The sequence below is a fragment of the Cannabis sativa genome, chromosome 1 (assembly GCF_029168945.1).
Source record: "Cannabis sativa cultivar Pink pepper isolate KNU-18-1 chromosome 1, ASM2916894v1, whole genome shotgun sequence".
NCBI classification, from domain to species: domain Eukaryota; kingdom Viridiplantae; phylum Streptophyta; class Magnoliopsida; order Rosales; family Cannabaceae; genus Cannabis; species Cannabis sativa.
In genome coordinates, this window is record NC_083601.1 from 48,170,656 (window position 1) to 48,194,652 (window position 23,997).

General features: G+C 34.6%; 5 protein-coding genes across 10 annotated transcripts; 2 read left to right on the top strand and 3 right to left on the bottom strand.

Annotated features, from left to right (window-relative positions):
* The first annotated feature begins 588 nt into the window (after nt 1-588).
* Nucleotides 589-3,687, top strand: LOC115708039 (pentatricopeptide repeat-containing protein At3g22690). Of its 2 annotated transcripts, none has more exons than XM_030636206.2 (2): nt 589-726; nt 855-3,687. In XM_030636206.2, exon 2 carries the CDS (start codon nt 1,036-1,038, stop codon nt 3,556-3,558), a length of 2,523 nt encoding a protein of 840 aa, XP_030492066.2. In that variant the 5' UTR covers nt 589-726; nt 855-1,035; the 3' UTR covers nt 3,559-3,687. The 2 variants fall into 2 exon arrangements, with proteins under 2 accessions (XP_030492066.2, XP_060974678.1); XM_061118695.1 differs by having other exon boundaries at nt 985-3,687.
* Nucleotides 3,688-4,727: 1,040 nt separating this feature from the next.
* Nucleotides 4,728-8,854, bottom strand: LOC115708043 (short-chain dehydrogenase/reductase 2b). Of its 3 annotated transcripts, none has more exons than XM_061118701.1 (5): nt 8,610-8,854; nt 8,090-8,249; nt 7,739-8,012; nt 5,495-5,680; nt 4,728-5,373 (listed from the first exon to the last, which is right to left on the bottom strand). In XM_061118701.1, exons 2-5 carry the CDS (start codon nt 8,149-8,151, stop codon nt 4,969-4,971), a joined length of 927 nt encoding a protein of 308 aa, XP_060974684.1. In that variant the 5' UTR covers nt 8,152-8,249; nt 8,610-8,854; the 3' UTR covers nt 4,728-4,968. The 3 variants fall into 3 exon arrangements, with proteins under 3 accessions (XP_060974684.1, XP_060974690.1, XP_030492071.2); XM_061118707.1 differs by having other exon boundaries at nt 8,491-8,615; XM_030636211.2 differs by lacking the exon at nt 8,610-8,854 and having other exon boundaries at nt 8,090-8,572.
* A 343-nt stretch (nt 8,855-9,197) lies between these two features.
* On the bottom strand, nt 9,198-13,877 carry LOC115708041 (cysteine synthase). Its single transcript, XM_030636207.2, has 10 exons — nt 13,344-13,877; nt 12,795-12,904; nt 12,486-12,543; nt 11,638-11,901; nt 11,272-11,409; nt 11,047-11,098; nt 10,851-10,930; nt 10,552-10,611; nt 10,252-10,332; nt 9,198-9,564 (listed from the first exon to the last, which is right to left on the bottom strand). The coding sequence occupies exons 1-10, from the start codon at nt 13,560-13,562 to the stop codon at nt 9,472-9,474; spliced, it is 1,155 nt and encodes a 384-aa protein (XP_030492067.1). The 5' UTR covers nt 13,563-13,877; the 3' UTR covers nt 9,198-9,471.
* Nucleotides 13,878-14,624: 747 nt separating this feature from the next.
* On the bottom strand, nt 14,625-16,858 carry LOC115708042 (uncharacterized). 2 transcript variants are annotated; one of them, XM_030636208.2, is made up of 2 exons: nt 16,700-16,858; nt 14,625-15,923 (listed from the first exon to the last, which is right to left on the bottom strand). In XM_030636208.2, exon 2 carries the CDS (start codon nt 15,906-15,908, stop codon nt 14,868-14,870), a length of 1,041 nt encoding a protein of 346 aa, XP_030492068.1. In that variant the 5' UTR covers nt 15,909-15,923; nt 16,700-16,858; the 3' UTR covers nt 14,625-14,867. The 2 variants fall into 2 exon arrangements, with proteins under 2 accessions (XP_030492068.1, XP_030492069.1); XM_030636209.2 differs by having other exon boundaries at nt 14,625-15,957; nt 16,700-16,818.
* Nucleotides 16,859-18,673: 1,815 nt separating this feature from the next.
* LOC115708044 (ion channel CASTOR) lies at nt 18,674-23,786 on the top strand. Of its 2 annotated transcripts, none has more exons than XM_030636213.2 (12): nt 18,674-19,233; nt 19,317-19,388; nt 19,476-20,081; nt 20,212-20,394; nt 20,472-20,531; nt 20,611-20,814; nt 20,926-21,174; nt 21,722-21,820; nt 22,191-22,385; nt 22,626-22,718; nt 22,809-23,063; nt 23,269-23,786. In XM_030636213.2, exons 1-12 carry the CDS (start codon nt 18,826-18,828, stop codon nt 23,485-23,487), a joined length of 2,643 nt encoding a protein of 880 aa, XP_030492073.2. In that variant the 5' UTR covers nt 18,674-18,825; the 3' UTR covers nt 23,488-23,786. The 2 variants fall into 2 exon arrangements, with proteins under 2 accessions (XP_030492073.2, XP_030492072.2); XM_030636212.2 differs by lacking the exon at nt 21,722-21,820 and adding an exon at nt 21,874-21,972 and having other exon boundaries at nt 18,675-19,233.
* The last annotated feature ends 211 nt before the right edge of the window (nt 23,787-23,997 follow it).

Sequence of the window (23,997 nt, forward strand, 5' to 3'; positions counted from 1 at the left end):
AAATGGCGTGACCATATCATTTCAATCACTAAAGAACTACATCAATAAATTGTTTACCACATAAGACAAACCATAACAAAAATTCGAATTCATCATTTCAATATTTTAAATAACTTGAGGAGAATTTTTAGCCATCAAAAGAGTTTAAAGTAGGGATGACAATTCAAGTCACGACACGCGAGTTGATACGAACACGATTCGAGATTTTATGGGTTTGACGTGTCACGAAAATTTTGCGGACCGTATTCGTGTTTTATAAATTTTTTGTATTACAAGTTGTGTTTATGTCAATGATCTAAAATAAATTTAAAAATTCTATACAACACAAAATTTTGCGAGTTTGACACGATATGAAATTTATTCGTGTTTGTGTCTATATTTTGTAAATTTTTTGTGTGGTGGATTGTGTTCGGGTCAGCAATTTTTTTAATAAATTTAAGACCTCAATACATCCCGAATACGACACGTCACTCAACACGAATTGTCACCTCTAGTTCAAAGGGCACGATTTAGTAGTTGTAATAGTTATGGGTAAAATTTCTAAATACAAAAAAATTGAAGCGAAAACCGAAAAAATAAAAAGAAGGAAAAAACCCTTCTTCTTTTAAACCCAAACAAAACTCTCATTCTCTCCGAACAATGATAATAAGAAGAAGAAGATTGATCATATAGCAGCATCGCAGGCACCTCTCTCCCATTCAAGACCTTGTCAATTTCATCCTTCAGGTAGACCCCTCACATTTTAACTTTCAGCTTCTCTTATACTATATAACGATATAATATCTATGTATTATCTATTGATATAATGGTGGGTTGTTTTTTTTGGTTCCATATTGTTTCGTATTTGGATAAAGATTGCGTTTTTGGCTCTGGGTTGTCTTCAAAAGTTCAAAGCTACTTACTTTGAATTAAATTAGAATATGCTTTGTATGTAACTAGTGAGGAACTTGCATAATTTGAACAAGAACATATCAATCAAAACAGTTGTTGGGAACCACCCCAGTGTAGTAATAGGAATAAACTAATACAACAGCAATGGCTTCAACTCTACATTTGGTTCCTCTAGTCTCAGCCTCACCAAACTCCATAACTACTGACATAACCAAATCGAAAACCGTACCAATGGACACATCATCAATTGGATCGTTGAAGAACTTGAAAACCATGGAAGAACTCAAGCAATTACACTGTAACATCACCAAAATAGGCCTCAATCACAAACTCTCTGCTATCACTGAGCTTGTTGCTAAATATGCTGAAATGGGCACCTTTGAAAGCATGGATTACGCTCGTAGAGCATTTGAGTTATTTAAGGAAGATAAAGATACCAATGGCACTTTGTTTATGTATAACTCTCTCATAAGGGGTTACTCTGCAGCTGGACTTGGTGATGATGCTATTTCACTTTATGTTCAAATGGTGATGATGGGAATTTTGCCTGATAAGTATACTTTTCCGTTTGTCCTGAGCGGGTGTGCCAAGCTTGAGGCTTTTTCCGAGGGAATTCAGTTTCATGGAGCTGTTGTGAAGATGGGTTTAGAAGATGATGTGTTTATTAGAAATTCTCTTATTCATTTTTATGCTGAATGTGGGGAGTTGGTTCATGGGCAGAAGGTGTTTGATGGAATGGCTGAGAGAAATGTTGTGTCGTGGACTAGTTTGATTTGCGGTTATGCTAGGAGGGATTTACCGAAGGAAGCTGTTTCGTTGTTTTTTGAGATGATGAACGCGGGTATTAAGCCCAATTCAGTCACAATGGTGTGTGTTATTTCTGCTTGTGCAAAGCTGGGTGATCTTGAATTGGGTGAGAGAATATGTGCTTGTATTGAAGAGTCGGGAGTGAAGCTTAATGCCTTTATGGTAAATGCTTTAGTAGATATGTTCCTTAAATGTGGTGATGTTGATGCTGCAAATAAGCTTTTCGATGAATGTTCAGATAAGAGTTTGATTCTCTGTAACACAATGATGTCAAATTATGTTCGCCGAGGACTACCTAGACAAGGTCTACATATATTCAATGAAATGCTAAGACATGGCCTGCGACCAGATAGGGTCACATTGTTGTCTGCAATCTCAGCTTGTTCGCAGTTAGGTGATTTTCTTTCTGGAAAGGGATGCCACTGTTATGCTCTAAGGAACGGACTAGAAGGCTGGGATAGTATTTCTAATGCAATTATTGACCTCTATATGACTTGTGGAAAACAAGAGATGGCATGTAAAATTTTTGATCGTATGCCAAACAGGACAGTGGTATCGTGGAACTCATTGCTTGCTGGTTTGATCAGAAATGGTGATGTAGAATCAACTTGGAGGATATTTAATGAGATGCCAGAGAGAGATCTCGTCTCTTGGAACACCATGCTTGGCGCTCTTGTAGAAGAAAATAGGTATGAGGAAGCGATTGAACTCTTTCAAGCAATGCAAACCAAGGGAATTAAGGCAGACAGAGTGACCATGGTAGAGGTGGCATCTGCATGCGGTTTTCTAGGAGCTCTAGATCTTGCTAAATGGATCCATAGCTACTGCCAAAAAACTGAAATACACAGTGATTTGCGGCTGGGAACAGCCTTAGTTGACATGTTTGCTAGGTGTGGTGATCCTTATAATGCAATGCAAGTCTTCAATAGCATGCCAAGAAGAGATGTCTCTGCTTGGACCACAGCCATTGGTGCTATGGCAATGAATGGAAAGGGAGAAAAGTCTTTGGAACTTTTCGATGAGATGCTTAGGCAAGGGGTGAAACCAGATGGAGTAGTTTTTGTGGCACTATTGACAGCATGTAGTCATGGTGGATATGTAGAACAAGGCCAGGAACTTTTCAAGTCAATGAAAGAACTCCACGGAATCTCTCCAGAGGCTGTTCACTACGGCTGTATGGTTGATCTACTAGGTAGAGCAGGGCTGCTAAAGGAAGCTAGTGATCTGATAAAGAGCATGCCAATGGAACCTAATGATGTAATTTGGGGGTCTTTCTTGGCCGCTTGTCGAACACATAGGAATATCGAAATGGCAACCTATGCAGCTGAAAGAGTGAAAGAGTTGAGGAGTGGAATTCATGTACTTCTGTCAAACATTTATGCATCTTTTGGAAAATGGACAGATGTGGCGAAAGTGAGGGTGCGTTTGAAGGAGAAAGGGATCACCAAAGTGCCCGGTACAAGCCTAATAGAAGTTAATGGAACTATTCATGAGTTCACCTCTACTGATGATAGTCACCCAGAGCAGAGTCAAATTTCAGATATGCTGGAAGAAATAAACTGCAGGCTAAGAGATGCTGGCCATGAACCTGATTTGGCTAATGTGTTGCTCGATGTGGATGAGTTTGAGAAAGAGTATTTTCTAAGCAGGCACAGTGAGAAACTTGCAATGGCTTATGGGCTTATCAGCACAGGTCAAGGAATGCCAATTCGGGTTGTTAAGAACCTCCGAATATGCTCTGATTGCCACTCATTTGCCAAGCTAGTTTCACAGATATATGGCCGCGAAATAGTCATTCGAGATAACCACAGATTTCACTTCTTCAGGGACGGCCGTTGCTCTTGTAATGATTACTGGTAATACATGCTTTTTATCCTCTGAAGAACTTGCATAATTTAATCCTAATGAATGTCATAATTCTTATAAATTCTTTAAATGGTCGTGTTGTGTTTGCATCCCATGAATATGAATATGAATAATTACTTCTGATATAGTATTGGATTAGTGGAGGGAGACTGTTTGTTTAAGCTATTTTTTTCTTTTTTCACTTTTAAGGATTACTCTAAACTAATCAAATGATTAATGACATACTTATTCAGATAAAGTAGAGGGGTTGGGCCAGAATTTGATTGGCCCATTCAGAAGTGGGCTTTTTTGGTTGAGTTGGGCCATCAAAAAACAACATTTGTAAATGTGAAAAACAAGTGTTAGTGCTACTAGTACTACCTCTTCTTTCAAGTTTTTATACATAGTTAATCTATTATTTAGTATAATAATAATATGGTATGATTATGAGGAAGTAATGTATGTAGATTTTTAGTAGATAACTTTTAGTTTACGGCCATAACATAGCGCACTGTGTAGTGTTCATCAATCTTTATCTATTTATAATAACATATTTGATTGTTCAATTAGTCAAGGCTTTTAAGTAATTGGATGGTCGGTGCTTTTAACATTACTTTAAACACCGATTACGTACCTACTAATTTATTAAAATACACCACTTACTGTTTATTTATATTTACATATGATCACATAATCTGGTCAGTTGTTGTCACCCATGTGAAAATATTTATTAGTCTGGACTCTGACCTATTCCTCCTAATAAATCAATCTATCTCTTTAGTATTATTTGATACCGAAAAAACAAGTAACCTTCTGTTGTATCACAATATTTAATTTGGTCATATTTATCATGCTCCATTTTGTATTGCCATGCCACACAACATTGTACAGTAAACAGTATAATATTATAATAGGGATATTTGGGCGAAAATCTTTTACCAATTATAATTGTTACACGTATGATTTTAATAAAAAAAAAAGTGGCAACAAAAGTACATTATTTTACTATTTTGTTGTATTCGTATCATTTTTTGGTTGTTAACTCAGAAACACTTGACGACATATAATTAGATCACATTATATAAGGTGAAAAAATATATTGTCACGTGTTTCTGAACTAGCACTTAACAAGTTTATTTAGTATTTAACAGCCAAAAAATGATACTACTGCAACAAAAACGTAAGATAAGATATTTTTACAACCACTTTTTTTTATTAGTCATATACGCAACAATTGCAAATGTTAGTGGGATTTCACCACAAATAGCCCTATTATAATATAACATATCACATTATGTGAGTTTAATTAGCATTCTCTTTTGTAATTTTTAGAGAATTTTGAAAAAGTAGGTAATGTGTGTAGAAAACTATTTTGGCATGCCAAATTAAAAGATGTATTTATAATTAATCTAATATAGATAGGTGTTACAATCTAGCATGAATAATGACAGAAGTGTTATGAGCCCCTATAATAAAGAATTTTCCGGTAGGTAACTGGAGTGGAGGGAGGAGAGCAAGCTTGGTGCCGACACGGGCGACATCATCGGCAGTGTGGGTGCCCTTTCCTCGAGTCATGGAGGTTTGAGTGTAGCCAGGACAAAAGCAATTGGCGCTCAACCCTTTCCCCTCGTACCGCTTTGCTAATATCTTTGTGTAAGCATTCATTGCTAGCTTAGACACAGCGTAGTCCGTCCACAGATCCGGCCACCCTCGGCTCCTCCACTGCCCCCTCTTCACATCTTCTAGAAACAATCTCACCATTCCATCCACCTCCTCTTCTGTCACATCATCTTTCTCCAAAATCTTTCTTATAATAGGGTTTTTCAATTTCTGAACATGCCAATGAATAAAACAACAGTATATATATGTTGAGCTCATATATATATATATATTCAATAACGGTATGTATGTTAAATACATCATGCATATATAATTTAATTTAGTTACTTACGTTAGTAGAGCCAAGTCTTGAAGAAATGTTAAGTAAACGAAAAGTGTTGGGAGAAGAGAGACAAAACAAGGGGAAGAGGGCCTCAGTCAGTAACTTGGCTCCGTAGAAATTGGTTTTAATTACTGTCTCAGCATGCTCTACTGAGTTCTCTCCAATGTCGTTGAAAGATACTGCTGCATTGTTCACCTATATATACACACATACATTATAGCTTAATCTGATAAATGTTATGTTATAAGTCACGAGTGAGTGTTGAAAATATAATCACATAATAATTGATTTCAATGAATGAATAAATATTGGTGGAGAAACATATATAATAATAATTATTATAATTGGGATGGGAAGACTTCACTTTTTGGCTTGAAATTAATATAATAAAAGTAATAAGGAAGCAACACAAACAAACATACAATATGAATAAAGTTGGAAGTGATGTCAACTTTGAGCTATAATTATGTTATGTTATTTATATAATATTTAATTTTTGTTTTCTTAATGGCGTCTAATCTTAAAATAATAATATATGAAGAGACTAAATATATTATTTTAAGCATACACTTGACAATTTTTTAAACATGCACCCTCGTGCGTGCATGAACTTAGCTAAGCTACCTATATTTTTCATCATATTTTATATAATTATTTATATGTACTTACTAGACTCTATAGTCATTTATTCATTTATATTATAACTTAACTATTAAAAAGGAAAAGTTTTATTTATTTACTAATTTGGTATTGAAGTAAGGAGTGCTAAAACAAGTTTCAACACAGCATGTGACATAAATTTTATAGGTTATAGTTGGAAAAATTAGATGCGGATCAAAAATAGATCGATACGATTACTTGATGCGAAATAAAAGCGAATTAAATATAACACGATCCGTTTAACACGAATTTAATATGATTTTCTAAATAAAATAAAATAATTTTTTTTAATAATAATAGAAAAATATAAAAAAAATATATTTAGTGATTCAATATTAAATTAAAAAAAATTAAATTAAATTTTCTTTAAAAAATTAAAAAATATTTTTAAAAATTTTAATTTTATTATACATATATATAAAAAAAATTAATACATATATATAAATTTTCTAATGGAATCTAAATGTATTATTTTCTCTGCAACTCTATCTTCAACAAAACGGATCAAAGTGGGTTAAACACGACACGGTTTTTTACGTACAGATCGAGTTAGGGTTGAGAAAATTAGATATGAGTCAAAAACGAATTGACACACCTAATACGAAATATAAAAAGAGGTCACATTTATATGAACACAACATGATGAGTCCATAACATGTTTTTCCATCCTAATTAAAGTTGAATCAGTATAAATATTAATTACTCATCTAACTGAGATTCTTCAAATTCATTTGTCAATATCGATAGTTACAATAATATTCTTAATAAGGGAACAGCTAATTTAATCATTGGATGGATTATATTATATGCAAATAATTTTGGCCAGATTGGAATATGTCTTCTATACTTATAATAATAATTTCCAAACCCTAATAAAATTATTTATCACATGCATCTATCTTTTTATACTAATTAATTACTTCAGTTAATTCTAGCATTAAATTCAAAGATATGCAAATCATATCTGAAATTATATTACTATGACATTCCAGCCCACCCAAAAAAAAATATCCATGAATAATAAAATCAGAATAGTTATTAGAGGTACTCAACTGTAATATAGTGTGATTTAATTAATGTTGATTCTCATATATTTTAATTCTAATATTAGTACTGAATAACAATGTTGTTGACTAAATCAAATATAAAAAAATAAATAATCAGCTTAATTATTATTCTGTATTTTTAAAATCTGAATAAATAATTAGTGTTTTTGTTGCCACATAAATAATTAAGCACTCAATAATTAATGCTAATAGTTTTATATAAGTCATGTAATTAAATTAATTTTGAATGGAGAAGGAGTTTTCAAAAGTGGTGTGTTATATTTTAATCAAAATGTATATTAATGGTTACTATAAATATTATTGAGAAACATAAGATAATATTATTGTTTTGTAAAGGGATTAGAAAAGAAAGAAAAGGTGATATAAATCCAAAAAGAAAAAGACAAAATACAAAGAAATAAAGTAGAAGAAATTAGAAGGTGTGTTGTGTTAAAAATAAAATGTTTGAGAAAGATAAAGGGGAATTTGATTTTGATTTTGATTTTGATTTTGATTTGTTAGAATGAATTTAGTTAAGAGTACTTACAAGAATGTGGAGGAGACCAAAGTGTTGGTTGAAAGAGGAGACAAAGGAAGCAATGGAAGAAGGGTCTGAAACATCCAAACAAAGGAAGTGAATGTTGTTTGTGTTAATATGTGTTAATTCAGTTTTGAGCTTTTCTATGGCTTTTCTTCCTTTGTCTTCATCCCTTGCTGTTAGCACAACTGTCACTCCCATCTCTGCAAGCCTCTTCACCATCGCATACCCAATTCCTTTGTTACCTCCTGTCACTATCCCAACTGTCTCACTACTCCACCACCTACAGTACAACCACCCAAGATTACTTATTAATTATTATTTATGATTATTTTTAATACTAAAACTACTATTACCTACCTGGTTATTGGATCAGAAGGCAGAGAAGGGAGAGAGATTATCTCAGCTTGTTTGGAATCCATTTCTATGGTTGGATCAGATCAGATCAGATCAGCTTAGCGTTTTGTATATTTGGGGTCTTTCCTTGCTTCCCCATTTCAACCTCTCTCTTACCAATTTTCTATATTTATAAACATCAATAAAAGCAGGGGATATTAATTATTAAAAAAATAAAGCCAAGTGTGAATGAATGAACTCGGAACAAGCCAAATATTTATTTATTTATTTATTTATTTATTTAGAGTAGAATAGTCACTGGATGTGGACTGTGGGAACATAATAACCTATTTTTTAACAAATATATTTATAAATTAACAAAGTTAAAAGAGTTAAATAGTGGAAGAATTGCTTGGACTCCATACAGTGAGTGAGTTAAGAAGAAGAAGAAGAAGAAGTGGCTTGGGCTGCCTTGTTGTGCCTCTATCTATTTATACATATAAATATATAAATAAAAGCAAACACTTTAGTTTAACAAAAATACCATGTAAATGTGACCACACATATCATGTATTAACTGGCCAGAGGTCTAGGATTGGGATGGGGTGGAGTGGGGGGACCTCGATCCCATTCTCTTCTCAAAATATATATTTTTACATATATAGCCATGTGGTTAGCACCTTCACATTTTCCCTTATTCAATTCTAATTTATTAAACTTGTTTGCAGCTAGCAACCCAAGATTGGAAATTTCTTTCTGTCTGAAATCAAAAGTCTCTCACTCGCTCTTAATTTTCTTCCATTTGAACCCATTATTGTTGATAAATTACTAGACATGTTTCCCATTTTTTGTTTTTAATTTTTATTAATAAATAATTTTGGGTGGTGGTAGTGGTGAGGGTGGTGGTGGTGGGGTATTAAAAGTGTAAGTAAGCATTAGACACATATGTTGTTGTGGATTCTAGGCAAGGCAATGCATTGGTCCATCCAATTTGAAATCTACAAGTCATTGGGACCCCTCCACATCCAATTTAATTTATTGCCCATTTTTCCAAATCAGCAGTCAAGTTTGGAGTTTTAGTTTATAAGATAAAAGATCAAGAGCCTATTAGTTATCAGCCAGACATTCACACTGAGAAAATGGAATAATGATGATAATTGGCTTTATTCTTACACAGTCAATATGCTAAGTTAACACAAACTTTTGTCTTTGAAAATTCAATACCACTTCATACTAAACTCAAATTATGAAATGCCCCAAAAGTCTAAACCTCTCTTCTAATCACTGCAATCTCCAATTATTGTTGGAAGAGAAAAAATGAAAAAGATAAAAGCTAAGAAATAAAATATACAAGAAGGAATGAAAATAATAACTTATGAAGTTTTTTCTCATAAGCATCATTATCATCATGCCTCAGGTTGCATCTTGTCACATTCTTCTCGAATCGATTGGAAAAGAACAGAGGACAAATATCGTTCACCGAAACTAGGGAACACCACCTGAAATGCAAGTCCAACAAATCATCATTCAAATTCTAACAGTAAACAAAAGTATTTAATCTTATTGTTTCATTTTTATATTGCTCCACATGAAACATGCTTGACCATCATCCAGGTAAAATAATAATAAAAAAATTTACTTGCTGAAAAATCAAAGCACCCAATAAACATGAGTAATGTAAATACACAAATATTGACTCAAGCAAAAAAGTAGAACTTTTTTTCTTTGTTATCCATACCGTAGAACTACTAGTAGTAGTGTATAAACAATGTAAATACTTAATAGTATTGTGTTCAAGGAAAAATAATGGTGGGAAAATCTTTGTGTTGGCAAATAATTCTTCCAAAGGTGCCAAACCAAACCAAACCAAAAAAGGAGAAAGGAAAAGGGTGAGAAGAAAACACTAAATAAGTAGGCCTTTTTCAGGTTGGCCAGTCTATAGTCTTTCAAAGGACTAGACTTTGGTTAGTGCACATGGGACAGTACAAAAATCACTTCATGTGGTAGGCATGTCCACTTTGAAAAGAAGAAAAGGAAAATGTTCCATTTTTGTAAGGTAGAAATTATAAAGCGGATATTCCTCTTCTATCAGTAATAGTATGATGGTTTTCCACTTAATGCAGCTACTTTTCAATGTGCATTATTATTATGTTATGTTTGGTTTCATTTGAATAGAGATGACATACAGCTATAAGCTTCCCGGCATTTTCAGGTCTCTTTCCAACCTTGATTGCAGCGGCTGCTGCTGCTCCCGAAGAAATTCCAACCTGATGTAGATTAAAAATAGATTAGAAGGAAAGATTACTACTTTATACAAATTAGAGAACTAGAAATAGGTATAAAGGTAGTTGGAAAAATAGAGTTCACTTCTTTTTCTCTGGTCAGAACTTCAGTGTTCTAAAGTTTGTGCAACAGACTTTCTATACACTCTGGAAAAAAAGATCAATCAATTTCATCAAAATCATTAGAAAAAAAAAGGCACAAACCAATAAGCCCTCTTGGAGTGCTAATTGCTTGGCAGTTTCAACTGCTTCATCACTGGATATCTGCCAATGACAAGATTCAAAATTTGTGAGAATTGAAATTTGGTATAATTATACACTCAAACAAGAATGGACTTCAGATTTCGTAGTAAAGAAATTAACAGTGCTCAAGTTACTATTAGCTGACTTTGCCAACTTAACCATAATATAGTAGCTTTCAAAATATAGACTAAATATTATGAAGAGAAAACATTTAATCAAATAACTAAATACAGCATATATCTTGGGGGAAAAATTCAAACCTCTATTATTTCATCAATGACATCTTGATCAAGATTCCTAGGTATAAATCCAGCACCAATTCCTTGAATCTTGTGAGGACCTGTATGTAATTGCAATAGAAAAATAAATGACTAAAATTCAAGTGAATGATTAGTATATAAAAATAGAGGGAAATTTTTTATTAAACTAAGTTCTCTAAAAAGTGTGTAGGCTTACCAGGCTTGCCACCAGATAATATGTTGCTTTCAGTGGGTTCTATACCAATAACCTGAGAAATGGGAGTCATATAATGTCACAACAACGGAAAGAGAAGTAAAAAAAAAAGACGAAGAAGATGAACTTTTCTTTGTGAATACTTTTGCTGGAGTGGAAAGGTTCTAATTGGAGAGCAAAGTGGATGTGCTCATAATGGAAAAAAAATAAGATGTAATTTTTCATTACCTTTACATTAGGATTTTGCTCTTTGAGGAACTGGCCAACCCCAGAAATGGTTCCTCCAGTTCCGATTCCACCTACAAATATGTCCACCTTCCCTTTTGTGTCTTCCCAAATCTCAGGCCCAGTTGTCTCATAGTGTACCTGCATACAGGGTACAAGTCAAAGTGACACACTGCAAGCCTTAATCACTATAAGAAAAGCATAAAATCCCTCTAAAATTGACACAAAAAATTTTCAGGATAACTTTTAGCAGGTAAGTTTTGTAACTCCAATTACACACCAAGTATAAAGCCACACATAGAAATCAAGCAATACCGTTCTAAGATAAATGATGTTGTGACATATAAACCAATATAAGAGATCACAAACCTTAGGATTGGCAGGGTTGTCAAATTGTTGAAGCATATAGGCGTTGGGTGTGCTATTCACTATTTCTTCAGCTTTCTGAACTGCCCCTTTCATGCCCTTGGCTGAATCAGTCAGGATAAGCTCAGCCCCAAATGCTTTCAAAAGAACTCTTCTTTCCATACTCATTGATGCTGGCATCGTTAGTATGAGCTTATATCCTTTCGAGGCAGCAATAAATGCAAGACCGATACCAGTGTTTCCACTTGTGGGTTCCACTAGGATACTCTATAAATTGGAGAAATGAAGAAACCAAGTTAAATCATTGCAGACACTACTAGCAAAAGCAACTTCCACAAGAATGAAGAATAAAAACCAAACATATATTTGCATATCAAGCTTTCACATCAGTCAATAATGCTTTTTCCTATCCATTTTTAAGGAAATGAAGAGCATTACAAACAGAAGGGAGAAAAAGACAGTTAAGTTTACATAATTCTCTTCAAATGTAAATAAAAATAACTGGATAAAACCCAATGTCAATCAACCCAAACGCTTACAATAAGAATCATTTGTAAGCACATTCTACAAAGTGTTCTAATCTGTTGCTAGCAAAATAATGCCAAGTTTTTATGCAAACTGTTCAGGCACTACCATTTGAAATAACAGTCATGTCACATAGCGCAATGCAACATAGAGATGCAATGGTCAAGCTCAAGAGATATCATTCCTCAACAGGACTGTCTTACTCTCGTAAATATTGATCAAAAGTCCCCAACTGCAAATCTGCCTAAACCCTAAAAAACTTAAGAGGAATATCTGCCTAATTCACTTGCAATTTCCATATGTGAGCTATATACAGCATATGTTACCTTTCCAGGTGTTATAAGTCCTTTTTGCTCAGCATCAGTAATCATACTGAAACCTATCCTGCAGACAACATATAAAAACAATTTGATGAGGATTCTAACAAATAATTGGTTTCATATTCAGTACACATGTCTACATAGCATAAATGTGTTCAGAACATCTTTATCCTTAGCTTGGAACATCTTATATCTGGTTCTCATATATATAATAAACACCAAAAGTGTCCTGCTCTACTTAAAGTTTATGTGACGTTTTCTAACAGTGATTGACATGACATGACATGACAACCATAGTAACCATAGTTTCCTCACCTGTCCTTGACACTGCAACATGGCTCCATAATCTCAAGTTTGGCAGCAATGTTTGCAACAGACCCCTTCACAATATTATTCAGGTAAACCATGGGAGTTTTCCCAATAAGCTGCATTACCAAAAGAACCTCATTAATTTAACACCACAAGAGTTGTTCAGGTTGCAACTTCTACTATGGTTCTTTCAATGTTAAATTTCAATTTTTTTAAGGATGAAATAATCGAATCAATGTCAATTACATACCAATAAACAATTCGAAACTTTAATGTAAGCACACCATGTATAAAAATTAGATAATACCCATAATCGTACAACTGTCAGTGAAAAGTGTCAAGCACACCATGGTTACTTACCCCCAACCCCCCAAAAACACACACAAATAGTCAACGAACACGAAAGACTGTTCCTTTCCATTTCTTTACAAAAATTAAATGAAAAAAGAACCTAAATTTATCAAATTGCCTATCCACAATCACTACAAATCCATAAAGTTTAGTTTTTTCTTTTCCATGATAATGAAAAAGGAGGTGGGATAGAGGAGTTGTGACCTGAGTAACATCTTCGGCAATGTTAAGACCCTCAGCTTGTGGTTTGAGGGAAACGGCTTTGCAAACAATGGAAGAACCGGAGAAAAGCTTTCTGGGTCTGTTGGTGAATCTCAGAGCCGAAAATCCCTGTTTCGGAACGAACGAAGTAACTGCACAGAGCTCGGATTTGGTGCTTCCCAAACACGCGGGCAATGGATTGACCAGAGAAGCTGAACCCATTTTTCGTTTTTTCTTTCTTTCTTTTAGGGAAAAAAAAAAACAGAGACAGAGAGAGTGGAGAAGAGATGAGAGTGTTTGTGTTTAAGGTTATATTATGGATACGGTTCTTATGGGTGCAGTTTGTTTTCTTAGATACTCTCTGATTTTACCGTTTGTTAATTAAGACTTTCTTGAATTGCCCAACCAATCAGTTTCTGCCATCTGGCGGAAACAATTACCTGCTGACTTTACAAGCTTGAAACTAGTATTGGAGATTAACATAAAAATCAAAACTTTGGTCTAAGTTCAATGAACCAATATGTTATCAATGAAATCAAATCAATCTTGTAATGACAAGCTTTGAAGAGTTATTATGACTATTCCTTCTATAAGTCAACACATTTTTCTTTCGCCTTGAATGACAAAGCTTTGGATTTAGCTTTTTCTTTCATAAAATACCAATTTAAAAAATATTATTTATAAGTAAACTAAAATTTATTCAAAGTTCGAAAATAATATCTCAAAATTTTTTTTTTAAGTAGTTGGGGAACTCTTAACTTCTCAAAAGAAAAAATTGATTTTTAATGGTTTACCATCACTAGAAAAGGGGGAAGGAATAAGATGGTTCATTTTTAATTTTATTTTTTTTTTGAAAAGGAATGCTTCATTTTAAGTTGGATTTATTCATTTTTATTTTGATTTTTGGATGAAAAAAGTAGAGTAATTGCCTTCATTTCACTTCACTGTGTACATATAGGAAAGAATATTGTGGAGATTTATGGCTATAATTGATGTTGATGTAATTGACTCATCCTTTACTCTCTCTCTCTCAACCTTTTTTTGTGGAGAATCATTTTCCTTTCTAACAAACCCCTACAAATGATACCTATCCCTTCAGCATAATCAGGAGTCATGTTTAATTTGAATGAATAAATCCAAAAACAATATTTTCTTTTTATTTTTTTACCACATTTATAAACAAACATCAAACGAGTAGCATTTTGTTTAACTCAACTCAATCGATAGGCACATACCTTCATTTTCAATTCATAAAAAAGAGCTGGAATAGAAAGCAAACAAACATTTGGAGTTGGTCATAAACATAACCATTACCATTTTCATTTCCATTAGCATATTAGAAAGAAATGTCAAATTCTACTTCTCTACTAACAATATTCCATAATGGTAAAAGATTTTCATCAAAATGTTTGTACAACACTACATTACTCACATTTCAATTTTCAATTTCAATACTAGGTTTTCGTCATACAAGCTCCTCTCTCAAAACTTACTTCTTGTTCATGTAGCTAAAACTTTCACCGCCGCTTATATCTCCCCGAGATAAATCTGCTTATCGCTACTGCAAGATCCAATGATTGGTTCAGTTGGGTGGAAGACACACTCGTTCACCGATCCAATGTGTCCTGGGAGTTTATACAAGATGCGTCGGGAAGTAGTATCCCATATGTAAACCATCCTGTCAGAACTTCCAGAAGTGACTTTGCTTCCATCCGCAGACCAGTTACATTTCAACAAGTTCTTTTCAAAGTTGTGCTGGTGGCCTTCCATTATCTTCACACAACGGTTCTGGGGTGCATAGGGTCGCATGTCCCAAATGCAGAGCTTGCAGTCCATTCCGTTAGTAAGAAGATAGGAACCATCAGGGCTTAATGACATACCTGTTATCATATCTTGATGCCCTTGAAGAGTCATCATTACTTCGCCCTTACGCAAGTCCCAGACCTTAACATCATTGTCAATACCACCTGTGAAGATCTTATCTGATGCATCTGAGAAGCTCACAGCAGTAATTTGATACTTATCAGGAAATGTTTGGATTGCACCCCTTTGACGCATATCCCATAGTTTGGCAGTTCCATCATCAGATCCACTCACTATGAGAGGAGGTCCCCTGCGGGTTGGGCAACAAGAATTCACAAACGACGAATGTTCTGCCATCTTTTTTATTTGTCTCCCTGTTTCAACATCCCATGCCCTGAGAGTTTTGTCTGGACTAGCAGATATGATCTGGGACCCATCAGTAGTCCACTGAAGATCCAAAACTGCATTCTTGTGTCCTTTTAAGACCATAAAGTTCTTACATTCACCATTGACATGCCATAAGAAAATTTCTCTGTCGTGAGAACCAGATGCAATCACTGTTCCAGCTGGGTTAAACTTCATTGTGTATATAGCACTCTGATGACCAGTCAGTAACATGATTGGTGATTCCAAACTAGAAGTTCTTTGCTTTCCATTTTGGCCAGGTGCTTGAGAAGCATTATACGGAACAGCAGCCCATTCCATTGGCCTTGGACCAACTACAGATAAAGCACTTTCACTTTCTGTAGGATGAACCTGCATCATCTTTGATCTTTTTGGCTGGTATTGGACAGAAGAGCAAACAATTTACTTTCTAAGAGTTCCAGTTCAACACAAAAATGAATGAGTTAGCTAATTAAGCCCAAACTCCCAGATTGGGAAAAAAACACTTGTGCCTAAATGACTTCATCACAAACGCAACCAGAAGATATATATTAAAAAAATTAAATAACACAACTAATGTAATGGAACAGAAATAATGATGTAAGTTCTAAAGGCAATTGGCAGTACAGAACCCTCTTCCCACAGGACTCGAAATGGTTAACTATTCAATAATGATTATTCAGAAAATTGTTAAGTAATGAAATTAATTCGCCAAAAAGTAGGAAGGTGGGAATAAGTTGATAACATATCATAAACTCCTTCAGGGAAAAGGCAGCAAGAACATAACTGTTAAGAAAAGCTAACCAACCATATTCAATTATGTGCGTTATAGATGCATAGAAATAGTTAAAAGAGAAATGTTAATCTGAGCTGAAGAAGAATGAAAGATTGATGGAAATGGGAAATTTTTCAAACGATCCACCAAGAGCCATTGCACTAGAAGACCGTATACAAGGTTAAGAAAACTACCAGCGATACTAAACTTTGAAATGATACAGAACCATACAAACAAAGAACTGTAAAGCCCAGGTAAACCCAAAGCTAGAGCAAAAGTTTAACCTGGTTTCGCTAAATTCAAAAACCCTAGGGACAATATTGTTCATTTTATTAAAATTTTAATATAATTGATGCAATTGTGGATCCAAATGAAAAGGAAAATAGCATAATGATACCTGAAATGAGAGAGTGATTCGGTGGTAAACCCTAGAGCGAAGAGTCGGCCAATGGGTTTGGTTGTTCTACTTCTACACACACACACAGTTACAGTTGCAGTGCATAACCAAGCTCGATGGCGCAAAGTGTTATTACTTATTGGATTCATCTCATTCTCATCTTTACCCCCAATTTTCGGTTTTTTTTCATTTTCACCCCTCTTTTTTCTTAAAAATAAAATAAATAAATAAATAAAATTTGCTATTTAAACAAAAAAAATGATAAATTTACAAATTACTTCACACATAAATCATCAATATTAACCTTAAATTAATTTTATTTCTCTCAAGAGTCAAGCACTAACAGTTAGGAACTAAGGTTCCATTTGAGAAAATATAAAAGCTAATTTATCATTTAATAAAATAAAAAATTCAATTAATAATTTTTATAAAATAAAATACAAAATAATATTCACCCTAAAATCAAATCTATGTTATTATAATTTTACCAAAAGATTTATGTTGGTGTGAGTTCCATTTTTAAATTTATTGAAGTCATACCACATGGTATTGATGAAATGGTCACTAGATTTGCACATTACATAACAAGTAAAAATAGTATCTCTTTGGGTAGTGATCTTCTTCTTCTTCTTCTTCTTTTTTTTTTGAGAAAATAAATTAATAACAAAAAAAGTTAAAGGTCATCACATAATATCAGTGAGTACTGAATTTACCCGGGTTCGAGTCCTAAATTATGTATTATAATTTATAAATGCTTAATTCAAAAAAAAAAAGAGTACTGAGTTTACCTCAATAAAACTAAACTAAAAGAAAGCTAGTGCCCACTCCACTTTGCAATCTTATCGGCACACATTACAATTATGAGGAATCCAAACAAAATAACTGATTAGCGATGTTCCTACAAACTAGGGTATAATTATTAATAGCCCGTCTACTAAACTCGCCATTAAGAGCATTAACAACATTCAAAGAATCACATTTAACAACAATACTATATAAACAAGGGGAGATTATACCCAAGCAACTCTCCAACAAGGAGATCCAAAAAGAAAATCATTTTAGTCTGGACCCAAATTGTTTTCACACAATGAATCTTAGCTACCACAATGATCCGAAGAGCTACATCACAATTAATTTTGATCCAATCCACCAAAAGAGGAATCCAAGTAATAGGAGAAGGATGGCTTGGCTCTTGAGAAAAAAAAGTGTATAATTAATAAAGCAATGTAGACAATATTGTTGTGATCTTTTTGTCATTCCTAGCATGTGAAATAGTATCCACAACAACAGTAGGATCAAGTCCTAATAAGAAGAAAATAGAAGCATCAGATAGGGATAAGATCCCAAGAAGAAAATCTCCAAAAATAGAAGCAAAGTTAGATGAGAGAAATAAGTGTTTCATAGTCTCCTCCTCACAATCACAACCATATAAGGAACAGAAAATGTCCTTGACATGAAATTTAGTTATGATAACAGTTCTATTTGTTGGCAAAAGCATTAGGCATGATGCTTCACCACAAGATTTAACGTGGTTCAATAATCTTGAAGCTCTAAAATTTATTCCAAAAAGTAGAGAAGACATCACAAGGAGTAGCGATCTTCTTTCAAAATAGGGAATAAATCACTTTTTAAGGAGTAAAGCAACTTTTTTTATGAGAAGCTTACAAAATGTCAGAGAGAACAAATTTTACTTACTGTGACTATATCTAATTTTTGACTTTTTCTTTCTGTCAAAAGATTATTTTGGTGTTTGATTGTTGTTTCTCATAATCCCTTTTCATTTGGAGTTAAATATTGAATGAAAATGGTAATAATGTTGTTATATGATTAATAAGTCAGTCAATGCTGATTGATTATACAATAATAATTATAAGAAGACAAAGTATTCCAAACACAAACAATGATAAAAATAATAATAATAATAAGATAACATGGGATGAATGATTAACCATTTGTTAAAGACTTAATTCCAGCAAAACACAGTACACAAATCATTCCATTCAAATTCAGAAACTCAATTATAAGAAATAAAAAGCTCTAAAAATCTTAAAACTAAAAAAAAAAGTTTGTTCGTTATTTGTTTTTATTCCAAAAAAGCCCCTCAGGAAGAGTAACTATTTACACTTATGTCCGTTGACTTGGACAGTGGTCCCTCTACCACCACCAGTAGAGATTGGTACTTTCCTTCACCACCGCCTATAGTCTATTCCAACCCTAATTTACCAAAATACCCTCGCCGCTTCTCCCAAAACCCTCCTCTCTCCCGCCCTCCTTTCCGCCGCCACGCTTCCTCCTCCGCCGTCGCCGCCGCCACTCCGCCTCATACAACATTCCACAATGCTCGCCTTCGCCGGAGAGCTGGCTTCACTCGTTGGACCGATCTTCCTCCGACATCGGATTCCTCGGACTCCGTTTCGGCCCCAAAGGTCGAGACTTCGTCCGCCGTTGTTGGTGACAATGCTTCTGGTTCGAAGAAGATCAAGCTTAACGGTTCTCAGCTTCGAATTCGCTGGAAAATGGCTATCACCGTAGCGGTACTCTCTCGATCTCAATTTGTATATTATCATATATGTAACATTGTGTTGTGAAGCGCTCATAGTTGTAAACGCGGTTGCAGATTCTGATCACGGCTTTCTCATCACTACTGTACCAAAACTTCTCTTTACACGACCAAGTCAATGAGTTGCAGGTAAACTTAATTTTGTTTTCCCCTGTTCCTTAAATTTGTGCGCATTGCAATTCAACTCTTATCAAAGTTTTTGTTTTTTGATTTTAGGAGCATATTTACGAGCTTGAAAATTTATTGCAAGTACACAATGTGTCAAGAATTATTAATGATGGTAGTGATTCCGTACACCATGTCCCCAGTAAAGGCTTGAAGAGATTAGCTCTGTTTGTCTCTGTCACACTGTTGTCTATTCCACTTCTTGTTTTGAAGTATGTTGACTATGTGTCAAGGTCAAGATCAAGATCATCAGAAAATAGTTCAGAAGAAGTTTCTCTAAACAAGCAGCTAGCATATAGGGTAGATGCATTTTTATCTGTTAATCCATATGCTAAGTCGCTGGGATTGTTAGTTGCAACATTGTTACTTATCTGTCTTGGTGGATTGGCGCTTTTTGGTGTAAAAGACGATAGCTTAGCGGAGTGCCTTTGGTTGTCGTGGACTTATGTAGCTGATTCTGGCAATCACACTAACTCTGAAAAGTTTGGTGAAAGATTAGTATCTGTTTCTATTAGTTTCGGGGGTATGCTTGTTTTTGCAATGATGCTTGGCCTTGTCTCTGATGCTATTTCTGAGAAGTTTGATTCTTTGAGGAAAGGAAGAAGTGAGGTAGTTGAGCAAAACCATACTTTGATTCTTGGATGGAGTGATAAATTGGTAAGCTTTTACTTCTGTGGCTGATCCATGTGAAAATTTAATTATTCTTTTTGTTTTATTGCAAAATAGAAGATGAAACAAAGTGCTTGTAATTTATTGTGACTGCTAAATAGCCATTTTCCAATTCCAGGGGTCACTGTTAAATCAGCTCGCAATAGCAAATGAGAGTTTGGGTGGAGGAATGGTTGTGGTAATGGCTGAGAGGGACAAAGAAGAAATGGAGCTTGATATTGCCAAAATGGAATTTGATTTCAAAGGAACATCTGTCATATGCAGAAGTGGGAGCCCTCTTATTCTAGTTGACTTGAAAAAGGTTAAGTTACATCATTCTGCAACCTTTCCTTACAGTTAGAAGATTCTTTTGTGTTGCTAATACATTTTTCATTATAGGTATCTGTTTCCAAGGCCCGCGCAATAGTCATCCTCGCTGAAGATGGAAATGCTGATCAGGTATTCTTCATTAAAGTGCAGATATGACATTTGCTAATTGGTCAAGTTTAAGCTTAAGTCATTACTTTTGTTGATGCAGAGTGATGCTCGTGCACTGAGAACAGTTTTAAGTCTGACTGGAGTAAAAGAAGGATTAAGAGGACATATAGTGGTTGAACTAAGCGATCTTGACAATGAGGTTCTTGTAAAACTTGTTGGTGGGGACCTTGTTGAGACTGTTGTGGCTCATGATGTAATTGGTCGTCTGATGATTCAATGCGCTAGACAGCCAGGCCTTGCGCAGGTTACTTCTAACATTATTATGGATGGTCATATCTACTTTTTCGTTTCGTATTTTATTTAGTTTTTTAATCTCAAGTTTATTACTTTCTCAATGATGAGCACGTTATGACAGATTTGGGAAGATATCCTTGGGTTTGAAAATTGTGAGTTCTACATCAAAAGGTGGCAACAGTTGGATGGCATGCATTTTGAAAATGTGCTGATAAGTTTTCCTGATGCAATTCCTTGTGGGGTCAAGGTTGCATCATTAGATGGAAAGATCATTCTGAATCCTGACGATTCCTATGTTCTACAAGAAGGCGATGAAGTTCTTGTTATAGCAGAGGATGATGATACGTATGCTCCAGCTTCTTTACCTATGGTACTTTCACAATTCCCTTAATACTCAATCCTGATGATCCTGATGTTTGTTTTATTACCTGCTTACCCTCCTTTAGTCTAGTTAATATTAAAATTTGTTATATAAAAGATTTATTTTACCACAATTTTAGTCAAAATTATTTTTGTTTTTCTTTTAATATATTTTGTATTTAAATAAGAAAATTTTGGTCATATTGAGAATAAATTTGACTAAAAATTGAGCTCAAGAAATATCTGTGTACAAGCACTATTGTGGTATGAACTAAATTGGAGGAACGGTTCCATCCAGCAGTTCTTATTCAAGGAAAAATATAATTGCTGAATGAGCTGTCAGAGGCTTGGCATGCTCCACTTCAGCTAAAGCTATATCCAGGCTCAAAGTTTAAAGAGGAGGAAATATTGAGGAATAAGAAATAGGAAGGAATACATGTTTTTTAAAATGAAAAGTTTTGCATGACTTGCTGTTGCAGACAGTGGAGTTTTAATAAATGGGGGATGTGGATGCCCTTATTTAAACTCACAAAAGTACAATCACTTTGATCATTCAGGTCAAAGAGGCATCATTTATACACACTTCTCGGCCAGCAAGAAAGCCACAGAAGATTCTACTATGTGGATGGAGGAGGGACATTGATGATATGATTGTGGTAAGTCTTTCTATTGAAGCTCCTAATTTCCCTTTTTCGCCTGAATGCTGCAGGTTTGGAGAGGAAGTCTACCCAGAGACTTTATTGTTCCAACGAAAGAAGAAAAGATACTTTTTTGTGGTTGGCGACGAGATATGGAAGATATGATTATGGTAATGTCACAAGGGCAAAGGGTTCTGCAATCATGCTAATAGTACATGCTCAGCCATGTCCGAAACAGTTTACTGCTTTGTGTTAAATTCTTTGTAATGGATCGCACTTCTGCAATTGCCAATCATAGAACTTTTACTTATTACATCTATAATGGCACATCGTAGAATAATCTATTTAAGTTGGGTGAAGTTACTCCTTTTACATCTATGCTGTTCAGGTCTTGGATGCCTTTCTGGCTCAAGGTTCGGAGCTGTGGATGTTTAATGAAGTCGCAGAAAAGGAAAGGGAAAAAAAGCTTATTGATGGCGGCCTTGACATAGAGCGGTTGGAGAATATAACTTTGGTTAATCGTGAAGGAAATGCTGTTATACGACGCCATTTGGAAAGTCTTCCTTTGGAATCTTTTGATTCGGTGAGTTTAGTTGCATGAGGAGTAAGACATCCTTCATAAGCATTGGTAGGAGAATAGGAACGAGCGAAGAAAATACATAAATATACGCAACGGTTTAATTGCAAAACCAAATTTGATAGCTTAAAGAAGTTATGGTTGAGCTTGGGCGAAATAGATGCATGAAAATCATGAGCTATGTAACATATTAAATAGGAGAGAGATTTACTGCCGTCAATGACAATGGGACAAATGCCTGTGCAGATCTTAATTTTGGCCGATGAGTCTGTGGAAGATTCAGCAATTCAAGCGGATTCTAGATCTCTTGCCACATTACTGTTGATTCGTGATATTCAGGTACTTGTTTGGTTATTCTTATTTGTTAACTATTAACTGCTACAATATTGATCTCCATCCTTGAATTTCAAATGCTTTTTGGTTTTACAGGCCAAGCGACTACCCATGGTGACACATGTTCAAAATGGAAGTTTCTCTCCGGGCTCTTGGATTGGTGAAATGCAGCAGGCTTCCGACAAGTCAGTTATAATAAGTGAGATTTTGGATCCGAGGACAAAAAATCTGTTAGCCATGTCAAAAATCAGTGATTATGTGCTGTCAAACGAGCTTGTCAGCATGGCATTAGCCATGGTTGCTGAGGATCGACAAATAAATGATGTATTGGAAGAGCTCTTTGCAGAGGAGGTAATCTTTCCTTTCATAACTTGGGGCACAAAATTACTTGTACCCTCTGAAAATTATCCACATGAAAATTTTATGTTGTCCCATGTAACATGAAAGACACTCATAAGTTAAGGAACAAAACAATATTACTTGGAGATTATCCATGGTGTCCTTTTTCTGTTAGAACTTTTTGTATTTTGTAAAGTTATTAGTTTTTCCTTTCCAGGGAAATGAGTTACAAATAAGGCAAGCAGATCTCTATCTCTTCGAAGGTGAGGAATTAAGTTTTTATGAAATAATCATAAGAGCTCGACAGAGGAGGGAGATTGTAATAGGTTACCGGTTAGCTGATGCCGAGAGAGCTATTATCAATCCTCCATCGAAAAGCATCAGACGAAGGTGGTCAGTGAAGGATGTTTTCGTGGTAATTGCAGAGAAGGAATGAAGTCATTTTTGCGTGACTTTGTAATCTCTCTGCATTCTTTTAATATGTTATTATTAGTGTAGGAATATGTCACATCTATATGTATATATTGTAAAAATTCCATTGGCAATAAAATCAAAATGGTTACTTCTAGGATCCCAACATATTTATTGGGCGTATGAACATGAAATTGGATTTGGAAGGGGTGATTATTAATGAAAGATGTACAAAAGTCAATTGAACTATTTGAATCAGCTTAATTAACAGTTGTGTTTTTACACAAAAAGGTAATTTCTGAATAATCACGGCGGCTTATTGTACGGTAATGTGGCCTAGTTTCAATTCTTTAATTCTCAAATCAGAATCTTATACTTGCTTGCTGCACAGATATCTCAAAGCTTTTTCTATGCTTCCGAGAGATCTACCTTCTCGCTCCCCAGCATTGTGGAGCGAGACCTTCTGCATCAGATGGTTTAAATTCATGCTTTGCAGTAGCCTGAAGAACCCAGTTTTGAACAGCTGAGAACGATG